This window comes from Anopheles bellator, chromosome X (genome assembly GCF_943735745.2).
Source record: "Anopheles bellator chromosome X, idAnoBellAS_SP24_06.2, whole genome shotgun sequence".
Lineage (NCBI taxonomy): Eukaryota > Metazoa > Arthropoda > Insecta > Diptera > Culicidae > Anopheles > Anopheles bellator.
Window position 1 is genome coordinate 3,993,544 of NC_071287.1, and position 12,233 is coordinate 4,005,776.

Sequence of the window (12,233 nt, forward strand, 5' to 3'; positions counted from 1 at the left end):
GCCGCTCGATCAGACCATTCCGCGTGAAACAATCCGTTGTGGCGGTTGTGGTTTTTCGTCTGGCTTCCTAGAACAGGCGTGCGTGCGCGAAACGCGATCGTTGAACGGTGAAGTATAAAGCCAGCAATCAATCAGGAGGTGCCGGTAGGTTTAGTAATAAAGCAACGCCATGCACGCCATGTTCTCCAATCATCCGATCGGGTTGCTGCCGGTGGAGCAGAACTACGACGCAAGCAAACCGTCGATCCGTAAGTTTTTCGCTGGGCGAGACATTTTCGTGACCGGCGGAACCGGCTTCATGGGAAAGGTGCTGATTGAGAAACTCATCCGCTCATGCTCCGAGCTCGATCATATTTTTGTGCTGATACGCGAGAAGAAGCAACGGTCGGTGGCCGAGCGCATCGCGGAAATGCAGCAATTACCGGTAAGCCGAAGGCTGCTGTCGGTCGAAGGCCCATTGTGCTATATGTCCGCTTTCGATCTGCATTCAGCTATTTGACAAGCTGCGCCAGGAGGCGCCACATCTCCTCGTCAAGATGGTACCGGTGCGGGGCGATGTCTCACTGATCGGGCTTGGCCTGTCCGCTGAAGACCGGGACCGTATGCAGAGTGTCTCGGTTATTTTTCACGTGGCGGCCAGCGTGCGATTCGACGATCCGCTGAAGTCCGCGATCCTGCTGAATACCCGTGGTACCCGTGAACTGGTCCGCTTCGCCGAGCAGCTACCGAACTTGCGCGTCCTGATGCACATTTCGTCCACTTACTCGAACCCAGACCGGTACGTCATCGAGGAGGAGGTACGCATCTTTCGGCCGATTTTTGAACACTGGGCCTGGGCAAATCAACGGCTGCATTTGGTTTGATTCCTTCTTTCGTTCCGTTCAGGTGTATCCGGCGTACGCCGATTGGCGCGAAACGATCAGGATCGCGGAGGAGTTCGACGAACAGACGCTCGACGTGCTGGCACCAAAGTACATGGGCTTCCTGCCGAACACGTACGTCTTTACCAAAAGCCTAGCGGAGCAGATTGTACACGAGTACAGGGACCGCCTGCCAATGATCCTGTTCCGCCCGTCGATCGTCATCTCGTCGATGAAAGACCCCATACCGGGGTGGATGGACAACTTCAACGGACCGGTTGGGCTGCTGGTAGGCTGCGGTATCGGCATCTGCCGCACCATGTACTGCGACCCGAACAACATCGCCGACTTTACCCCGGTCGACGTGTGCATAAAGGCGATGATAGTGGCAGCCTGGAAGCGGGGCACCGAGCCAGCGGCCCGGAGTGAGAGGTACGTACGCCAGCCCACCGTCCGTTGGGCTCAACCCTGGGATCGTTGGGTTTGCAAATCAATGATCGCGATTGCGCAACCAGGCACTGCGATAATGACTGGCTAGAAAACAGTGCTCATCTCTCTCTCTCTAATTGTAGTCAGCAGCTGCCGCCCTACGAACCTCGAGATCCGAGCCACTGGGAAGGTTTTATTTCCTCCCAAACGTAACCTTGCGAAAACCTTGCGCGTACAAGTTGTTAGCGTTGTTACTTTTGTCTGGTTGGAACAGCAATTCAACGAAACATGATCCAATCAGATTGAGTACGTTTATACTAATTTGATTATCTATTCCATTTGGAATTGCGAAATCGAGACAGGAAAACACTCACTGCTCTTTAGTGCGGAGCCATGGCGCTTTGTATTTTAAATTAGTAGCAACGAAATTCCCAAATTAATTTAAAGAAGGCTTACCATGGCCGTCGGAGAGCAGTGTGCAAGTATGGCAGCCAACCAGTGGTCTATTGGGTGATTTTCAGGTCCATGAGTTTAGGTATCGACTACAAACGACTAGCGCCCCAATTGTTCAGGTGAATGGTCATTTTTTGTTTCTCTTACGTCGCCCATTTACGTCGAAGTGTGACAATGGCATACATAACGGAACAGGTTAAGCAGCTGGTTAGTTGGGTATGCTCATAATTTCACCTTGTATTAAACCCGACTGCCCCCACCACCCCGGTGTGGTAGTTTTCGGGTTTGAAACATTCGAGATATTGTTAAGCGTTTAGGGGTCAACGTCAGATATCATCGATGATCAATGTGTGCTGTGTGAGGTCTCCGTAATACGTGTGTATGCCCTGTTACTTTTGTGAGGCTGCTGACATTTCCTTTTTGCAGTGTTAAGCTTGAGCTGCCAATCTACAACTGCTGCATCTCCAACCTGCGCAACTCCACCATGTCGCAGATCGTTGAAATGGGGCGCTTGCTGTCGGATGAAATACCGCTGGACAAGTGCATTTGGGCACCGGGCGGGGGAATTACACAGATTCGCATACACAACTTGTTCCGCGTGCTGCTGTACCACATACTGCCCGCCATCCTTATCGATGGAGTTTTTCGCCTGATGGGGCAGAAGCCATTGTAAGTGACCTCCTGCTTTAGTGGCGCATTAATCCACTCACGTAATGAACGCACGATTGTTTTCTTTCTTTTCCCACACGTTTCCATTCCGATTGTTTTGTTTCTCGCGCTTGTTAAAACATTCAGCCTGGCAAAATTGCAGCGCAAAATTTATACCGCCAACGTGGCACTGGAGTACTTCATTCTAAACAACTGGGACTTTAAGAACGGCAACTTTATACGCTTGGCATCAGAAATCAAGCCAGAGGACAAGTAAGTGCACTAAGTTATTCCACACTCGCGACACCGGCTTTCTCTTCCAAATGGTGCATTTTGTTCACTATGCTTTACCCCACTTCGGACACTAGTAAGGATTTCTACTATCGCGACTTCATCGAGTTCGATGTCACGCTGTACTTCCGGAATTGCATACTCGGAGCCCGGCGGTACTTACTGAAGGAGAAGGACGAAAACATCCCGAAGGCGCTAGTGCACTTGCGACGAATGAAGTTGCTCGATAAGGTGTGCAAAACGATCATCATAGTCACGTTCTTCTACATCATATTAATCCAGTTCGACCTGCTCGGTATGATATTGCATCTGACCGGTTACACGTCATCGTACGCAGCCGAGCTAGGATGTAAGTGATTTAAGTCAGCTATAGGTAACACGTTGTTTACGGGACGACCAAAAATGTAGACATATATTGCGTTGCTGTGTGTCGTATTTGTACAATTGAAAGGAATATTAAATGTGTGAAGGAATACAAAATAGTTTGCCCATTTTCTGCGACCTTCAGCTTTATTATATACTGAATAGTTCATTATGTATGCAATGTATCAAATTCATTAAGGCATCTCATGGTAGTGTTAAGGTTGCACCCGCTTCATTGGATTTTCGAGGGTTCTCTAGTATGCTCTAAAAGCTACGCTAAATACGGTAACCCTGATAATCACAAATCACTCAATGATAAGTATAGTAAATACTCAGTTAGAAGGAAATATCGGCTATTACTGCCCAACGTCTTTCAAAGTTCTCAATAATTCAAAAGAAAAAAAAGTAAATACTCAGTTTCTTCCCTGTGAACAAGCAGGAATGTGAGTTTTCGATTGGAGAGAAAAGTTAGGTACGAATTTGATCGAACGATGCGAGCGATCCATTTCAGCACCGGGACCGATGGAGTATTGTCCAATACAACGACAAAAAGCACTTCTATGTCCCACTACGCATAAAACGTCAACAACGGTAATCACCGGCCCGACCCTGCTGCATCACTGGCTACCGCGCTACAGGTCGGTTACCGGTCCGGTAAGTAACGAAACGTACGAGGTGTTGTCCCTCGGTAAAGCTGGACTCTGGCCGCTAGTCAGACCAGTAGACGGAGGTATGATGGATGGCATCGTGTCTTGTTGGGAAGCAGCCAAATTATTACCAGACATTGACAAGTTGTTACTGCTAACGAGGCGCATGGCAATTATACCACCATCATTCGTATCCTGATTCGAGTCGGGAACCATTTCGTAAACCAATGTTGGTCTGAGGTGCTCGTGCTCGGTATTACAAAAGCCATGAGGGACGGGGACCGAACTTAACGGCAATACCTTGTGAAGATCTTCCCGCCTGGTGCTATCAACGTTGCCGCCAACACCAAAAACACTACCAACGACGACAGCGTGCCCAGCGTTGATCGAATTCTGGCTCGGCCGAGTGGGCAAATCATCGCGTACCGTCAACCCAACGTTACGCATTGGAAGTGGATTATGATGGACCCTATTGCCGTTATGTGGCAGCTCGTATACCACGGGTTGCCTGAGTTCCGGCACGGCATGATTGGTGCAAGAAAAATCATAACGGCAGTATGGCGGAGTAAAGGATATCTCCTGATTTAAATACGGGTCGTAGTAACTTTCTCGCCTGACGCCGTTACCGTTCCCTCCACTATCAACACCGTAAACTGCTGTCGCAGTGCGGGCTTTGAGGGTTTGGAAGTTTAATAGGTTCACTTCGGAACGCAAGTCATCGAAGCCCGTCTTCAGGCTCTCCACGTCGACTTGCAATGATTGAAAGCTTCGCTTCAGGTCCTCCACGTCACGAGCGAGACGCTTTAGAGTTTTGTTTTGTGTCAACGAGTGTTCATCCATCATGGTTCGCATCTGTGTCATTAGCGCCTCTTCCCGGACTCGCGAATTTTCCCGAATTTCGCGTACCATATCCGATACGACGCCTGGGCTGTACGAGCGGTGGACTGTGCTCTGTGCCGTGTGCACCGAAGGTGAGGGGCTGTTTGCTCCCAGACTGTGGAAGCGCGAGGCCGTGGGTAGGCTGTTACTGCTGCTGACAGCACTCCGCGGGCGGCTTAGTGAATCAGTATCGCCTGTGGGGAAGAAAGCAAAACTAATGTAAAAACACTAGTTAGGCGACCGACGCTGACCACCGAAACATACGCATTTTCTCGCTGATGGTGCGATTGATCGATTCCGTCGAGTCTTTGATGGCCTTTATGATCGCTGACAGCGTGGGAGAATTCAATGCACCATCATCCCCACCGATATAAAGTTCATCGGTTGGGCCGAAACTGTTGCGTGCATAACTGCCGGCAGCGATGCTGGTGAAATGCAGCGATGGATTCTCGATCGAATCATGTATGGACCTGCCGCTGCTACCTGTCCTATGGGATTCGCTGTCAGACGAGTGAATAGATACGGTTTCGCTATTTTAGATGCAGAAACCAAAATATTTGATGCCACAGCCATAGAAATATCAGACACGATCAATACCGTAGCGTAAGACGGCACCGATCTCCCACCACCAACACCCTACTCTGCCATAATAAAATTGGCCTCAGAGCCATGTACATGTACGCATCACCTGGCTTCGGTGTGTCTTTTAAAGTTACTTCATTTTTTTTAGCTTTGCAACTATCGCGACTGACTTACCGTTTACCTGTCGAGTGGGTGTTTGCAGATACAGTGTCTGCCTGGCGTTCTTCGTTTTTTTTGCCATCAGCTCTTGCAGATATGCTCTTGCAGCGGTGTCTTGTCCACAAATTTCCCGTGCGAGTTCGTCTTGGAAGGCTGTAATTTTCTAATGGCGGATCACCCGAATCGTATTGAGTATTTATATCGGTTTTTTTCGTCATGTCCATCGAGAACGTGGGCATTGGTATGCAATCAACATTCATATACATGCGTGACGTCCCCGCGGAGCAGTCGCTGGTCTCGTTCGTTGACTCAACCGACTCCTCGATTGGCTCAATTATTTCTTCTGAACGCGGAGTGGCATCTGCACCTGCAGGAAGAGTATTCATTGAATAGCTTGTACATTGGATGACTAAAATTGTTTAAGCAAATCAATGGATGGCGTCTTTTGTTTTTAGTAACTAACGAATCGTTTGTACACTCAGTCAACTATCTATAGGCGCACCCACATTTTCAACGTATCTTCCAAACCGTCTTTTCGATTCTACTTCTGGTTTTGGGGCTTTTTTAAGTAGGAAAAATTATCAATAAACCCATTTAGTTGGATTGAGTTTATTTTTTATTTTTAGCTTTTTTTCGACCAAATACGATATAGGCACTGTCAAGTTAATATAGGCGCACCTAATAAAATGATCAATACGTGTGTTTTTTTTCAAGTCTCTGTATTGATTGTGAGGTTTAATAGTCAGTTGGCTTTCCTAATCGCTGAATGACTTGGAAAATTCTGTTTGTCATACTGTTAACCAGGTTTTTCAAAATTATTGGGTCCATTTGTTCCCAAGCTTCCAAAATGGATGCCTTAAGCTCATTAACAGAGCTGTATTGCTTCCTATCCGCATAAATTTGTCTAACCAATATTCCCCAGACATTTTCAACTGGATTTAGATCCGGACTTCGCGCTGGCCACTCAAGCAAATCGATTTTATGGGTAGCAAACCATGTTCTAGTTGTCGAACTGGTGTGAATGCTAGCATTATCTTGCTGAAAAACCAATTTTTTTCGACGGTGGGCAGCTTTAAACGGGATCAGACAGTCTTCTAGAAGCTGGATGTAATCGTTGGAGTTCATTTTACAAGATGTAAAATCCAGCTTGAGCTTGCCCGCAGAGCAAAACCCAAGCCACACCATAAGAGATCCTCCTCCAAAGGGTGGACGGGTGGAGAAGTACTGCGGATCTTTGCGTAAATCGCGCCAATAGCCTGTTAAACCGTCCGGCCCATCCAAATTGAACTTTTTTTCATAAGAAAAGATCACCTAGAATTAAAAAACCGAAAAAGGAATTGATTTTTTTGATACAAAATATGCTCTTCAAAAAGCAGAAGAAAACCCAAAGATACCATGTCCCACCGACGTGCCATGTTCAGTTTCGCAAATTCTACACGTTTCTGTTGGTGTAGTAGGCTTAGATTTGGTACCTTGGACATTTTTGCTCGAGTTATAGTCGGGCTTTTTAGCAAAACCTGGCGAATAGCTTCCCTGCTCACTGGCAGATCCAGTGTAGATTTGATTTTTGATAGCGATATCGTCGAATTTGACGCCAATTTAACAATGTTCCGCTTGGTTCTCATCGACATCTTGCATTTTCTCGGAGTACGCTTCGCAGTTCCATACCGTTTAGGATCCTTTAAGTAATTACGGATCACATTATCGGATCTCTTCATTCTTCGAGCCATTTCTCGAATAGCTACACCCTCCTGCTTATATGCCTCTATCAATCCCTTTTCTTTTCTTTCACTTAAAACACTTCCTTTTGGCATATTTAAGAATTTCACTTGGAAAACTCGTCACGACAACTACTCTCGGAAGCAAAATTCAAAGTGCGTGTATACCAAATTGACAGTCACGAAATTGACATATACTAATTTCGACAAATGCTGACCATACACTATCACAAGCAAGCACTGTTACTTGATTTTTTACCAAAAAAAATGACACTGAAATAGTCATTATTCAGAAAATACGTTACAAACATGGCGAAGTGCGTAAAACTTGGCTGCGCCTATAGATAGTTGACTGAGTGTATACTTATTGTAAGGGCAAGTACGTTACTGACCTGCGTTTGGCGATTTTCAATCAGGGTATTAGGAACTTTAATTGTACTAGATAATTGCATAGTTACTGAAGCTAATTATTAATAGCTCAGAAGCAGCAATAATTAATTGTACATTATGATCAATAAGCTAAGTGTTCTTCATCTAGCAGTGAGCTTATCGACGACGCTACAAATGAGCCTAATAACCGTAACATTATTAATTGTTGAAGTTGGTCAGCCAAACTCCAAAAACAAGATAGCAAATCGGTGCTGAACGTAGCTGCCAGTGAAAGAAAAATGATGCCTTCGTCTTATTTAAGAGATTCTCACGGTCAAGAAAAAGGCATGCTAAATTTAAAGCGCGTTAATGCAAAAGGAAAGTTAATATTTACCATTACTAATGCTCCCATCCGGTGATGTATCCGTTTCAGAAGATGTAACGTTATCCATATTATTCCTAAAACATAAAATGGTATTAGTAGGGCACTTGGTATCAGTAGTTAACGTGGTGAAATCATTCGACCAAGTGCTACATTTATATCAAATAATAAAAGTAAACGAATATGCATAACCTAAGACTTTAGGTTGCGAAAGTCAGAAGCCTAAAAGGCGTCGACGGAGAAGCTTAGTTATTTGATCGTTTCCCTAAGTGTAGCTAAACATCGTTTGGTGAGGTATGGGCTCATAACTCGTAGAAAACAATGTAACACGACAACGCACGGAAGTAATAAACCGACGGTACATCGGTGCTACAGAAAAAAAGGAAAAACTATTCTCTTTAGCTGGTGGTGTAAACATAATTTTCCCTTCGACTTCGTCGTACAGCGGTTAAGCGAAAGCTTTTCTTTCCGTTGTTTGCTATTTCGGGACCGTTGAGGGGTTGTTGAGGCGTTTGGGACTGAATGCTATGGCTAGCATCTACGGTTAGTATAGTATCTGGCTAGGAAACTTTCTTCCATACTAGCTGTACGCGCGATGCTATTGAAGGTTACAATAGATTGAATCATTTGTGGCGAGGCACCCATATTCTCTAGAATTTTAAACACAAATCATCAATTGTGCCTCTTTTTCGTTTAGGTCAAACTATAGGTTATGGTCATGGGTGCTAAACAGTGACCACAACCATTCAGAGCAGAGCCCCGGGAGTACACATCGGCTCCGGCTAAACACAGTAACAGTACAGTACGAACAGTAAGATTGTTGCCACTCTGTTACCCTAACCACACAATAAGATGACGCCATTTTTGTTGTTGTTGCATTACATTGGAATGCACTCTACATTGGATTGGTAGCACCCTACATTGGAATGTAGCTCTAGTGAAACTTGTTTTCCCCTTCACAAACTCTCGAATTTTCGGCCGTTCGTTGCTTGTGTAGTGCAGGGCGTAGACCTGCACAGTAAATCCGTTCGAGCACACAACGAAAACTAGCGAATTGATTTTGACCGCTTTTGATTGATTTGACTAGACTACATTTTCATCAGTCCTATTTTGTGTTGATCTAACGAAATCTTAACCCTGTTGTGGGACTGTCTAACAGGAATCAAATTAGGTGTACTATTCACACTTACCGTACGTAGAATACAAAAATCAAAGATATTTTTTATTGAGCAAGCTATTGCTTACAACGGAGAACCACCCACGCCGGAAGTTGGTTTACAATTGACAAGAAGTGGGCGTATACGTTGAATACAAACTGACGTTTCATGACATTCGTTTTCAACTTACCGTATTTTTCCGTGTATAACGCGCACCCGTGTATAACGCGCCCCCTTATTATAAGAGAAAAAAATTGGGAAAATAAGTTTTTTATTATACATTTTTCAGATATGTGATATCCAACAAATACCAAATGATAGTCATGTATTATTGTAAATATTCTATAAATATTCTAAAGTAGACTAAAGATAAAATGTGTATACATTGCAAAAGACATACTAGTATTTTATATTTCGTAATAATCTTCAAACTCAGTTTCACTGCTGTCTGACAAATTGATATTCTCCAATTGCTGTTCAATGTACTCCTTATTGTCACTCTCTGAAAATGCATTGTGACAATAAAGTATCCGGAAATTTGTGATTTAGAAAACATGCTTTATTCCATTATTTTGTGGGGTTAGATTGCTACACATATCAGTGACTTATGGTGAAAAGGTTCGGCCATTTTATCACTTAATCTTTTACAGCTGTTTTACTGTGCTAGTGTCTTGGCCCATCGGAGATTTTTTTCTCTTCCAAAAATGGATGGCAAGGAATCTATATCCAATTTTTTGTAGAAAACGAAATTAAGAGCGCGGACGCATTCAAAATGTTGACTGTGGCTAATGGTGAAGCTATTAAGACCAAAAACATCGCTTTGTGGTCAATTAATTTAGGAGAAAACAGAAATCGCCGATAAGACAAAACACGTTCAACTAAGCTTAAAAAATAGCCGAAGTTTTCAACATAAGTGAGTGACATATGTAGTAACATTACGCAAGAAAAAAATCGAAAATCAAATAAAACTTTTTTTTAAAATCACAAATTCCCGGTACTTATTCGACAGAATGTATATAAGATAGAAGACCACCAAATATAGGAATATATTATCTGTAACAATATTGTATGGATAATTATATTCCTAACAAATGTTTTATTTCATAATATGTTGAATAATACCATAAAATATGTGCCTAAAAGGGCACACTTGTATGTTTAGAGGGGACAACATTTTTACTACCCTTGTATAACGCGCACCAAGATTTTGGAGCTAAAAAAATTGGGAAAAAGGGGCGTGTTGTACACGGAAAAATACGGTACTTTTAATGTCATGATTATGAACGTTAGGAGAGCAGCTTAAACGGCGACTTAGGTTTACACGACTTCAGCTGATTTGTGGGTTTCGCTTTAACACTTAACATAAGAAAGCTGACCAAAATTTATGCGTTTCTCTTTCAGATATCTGGATTTGTAGCAAAAATCGTTAAGAGTTGAATGAAGCCCTGCGCTCAAACTCTCTATAATAACACAACAACAACAACCCTGCTCATTTTTAAGGGGCCAACCATTTGACGCCTACAGATCATGAGAAAAAGTGAGAGGCAGATTTCATTGTCTTCTCTCACTTGCACTCTGGGCTGTAGATGTAGCGTAACCTGCTTCACAGTGCAAAAATTAATGGTTGTTGATGCAGTGCCAAATTCCGTTGTGAGTTGTGTGAGACACAATTTGCTTCACACCCTAATTTTTCTAAAAACAGTTGGCTGAAACTTTACTTCATCACCATTTTTTCGCATGTTGCATAGCGTTATGCCGCTCCCGATGAAATTTCTTCACAAACTGCTTTCCTCAGCGAGGACACTCGTTCGTGGTGTTGCTGTGCACTCCGCTCTTAAGCCCGCTCCAGAAGCTACGATAATCGCTACGATAATCGTTGCTCAGACACATCGTAGCGATGCATCGTTGCGTGTGGACTGTGAAATTGTACCACTTTATGCCACTTTTGAATAATCGACGCAGATGTAGAAAAAAGGAGCAAACGAGCATCAATATCTGTCCAATTTCCATACAAGTGTGCGTGTGCTGATGTGTGGGTGTGTACACTGTTTATTTTATTAGATTATTTTAAAGTTTATTTATAAAAAGACAATTTAACATTTCATACAGATTTTTCTTGGCACGTTCTATGTTTTGCTTTCCAAACAAAATGCACAATGCTAAGGCAAACCAACACAGTGTTTCTTCCATGGCTGTTTCCATAATACTGACAATTGCGGTTGCAAATCGTTATGAAAAATCGTAGCGTGTGGACGCTCCACAGATCGCTACGTTAAAAAGCTACGAGGCATCGCTACGATACATTAATTGATCATTAGCATTAATCTGTAATGCCATAAACGTTACGTTACGCTTCGTCTGTCCCCGCAGTATCAGTTCTTTTTTATAAATTTCCCGTTGCGGGAAACAACCTGTTTCTCTCCCTCCCGGCAGGGTCCTGTCTGGTAAAGCCGTGGGGCAGGTACGCGATGCGTAATCGCCCTTTATTTAATATATATACATCCATACATATATACATTCATACATATACACATATAGCACGTATTTACACGTAATTTAACGCTTATAATTTAAGTTCTTATTTGCTGTTATAGCAACAAAATAAAAAATTGCTCGTCGTCCTCATCGTCTGAAATAACGAGCTTTTTTCGAGTGCTGCGACGAACAGCCACGATTTCGTCTTCGCTCTCACTGCCTTTGCCGTTCGAATCACTTTCTTCCTCTGTTGATGCCAATTGCACACGGTAGATGCTGCGGCGAGTGGCCGGTGAGTATGCCCGATCTTCTACCTCCTTCTCCTCCTCGTCATCGCCATCTTCCGTCAGTTCCGGAGCGTTGCTTAGAGCAGATCGGCGTGCCCGATTTCGAACAAGTTCCGTTTCGCTGTCATCGTCAGATTCCGCCTGTATCGGGTGCATCGACATTCGTTTGCTTTGACGGTTTTTCAGGCGGATAACCAAACTTTCATCCTCACTATCGATGGGACGACTGCTAGTCGCAGCATCAGATTCCGCGTCTGAATCGGTTTCTTCGATCATGATCGATTCTCCGTTTCGATACTGGCTGAATGGTTGATTGTTGCTGGAAAACGAAAAACGTTTTCCTTACTTAAAAAAAAAAACGCTCGGGGAGCAGCTTCTTTTCGTTGGGATGCGCACCGAGGGCGGGGACGACAACCACGGTCGTGAAAACGTGCTACGGTAGAGGAAGTGGAAACGCCTCGGCGACAGGCGCGAAAGCTCGGACATCTGTCGTCTCACCTAATGGTGAGACGGTGGACCTAACAGATTTTATTG

General features: G+C 44.0%; 2 protein-coding genes across 3 annotated transcripts; one reads left to right on the forward strand and one right to left on the reverse strand.

Moving 5' to 3' along the window:
* The first annotated feature begins 26 nt into the window (after positions 1-26).
* LOC131213994 (putative fatty acyl-CoA reductase CG5065) lies at positions 27-3,469 on the forward strand. Its single transcript, XM_058208284.1, has 6 exons — positions 27-424; positions 492-797; positions 886-1,292; positions 2,169-2,411; positions 2,538-2,663; positions 2,759-3,469. Exons 1-6 carry the CDS (start codon positions 170-172, stop codon positions 3,036-3,038), a joined length of 1,617 nt encoding a protein of 538 aa, XP_058064267.1. The 5' UTR covers positions 27-169; the 3' UTR covers positions 3,039-3,469.
* LOC131213993 (uncharacterized) lies at positions 3,174-9,056 on the reverse strand. 2 transcript variants are annotated; one of them, XM_058208283.1, is made up of 5 exons: positions 8,971-9,056; positions 7,793-7,857; positions 5,327-5,678; positions 4,835-5,058; positions 3,174-4,764 (listed from the first exon to the last, which is right to left on the reverse strand). In XM_058208283.1, exons 2-5 carry the CDS (start codon positions 7,848-7,850, stop codon positions 3,677-3,679), a joined length of 1,722 nt encoding a protein of 573 aa, XP_058064266.1. In that variant the 5' UTR covers positions 7,851-7,857; positions 8,971-9,056; the 3' UTR covers positions 3,174-3,676. The 2 variants fall into 2 exon arrangements, with proteins under 2 accessions (XP_058064266.1, XP_058064265.1); XM_058208282.1 differs by having other exon boundaries at positions 4,835-5,070.
* Positions 9,057-12,233: the final 3,177 nt, after the last annotated feature.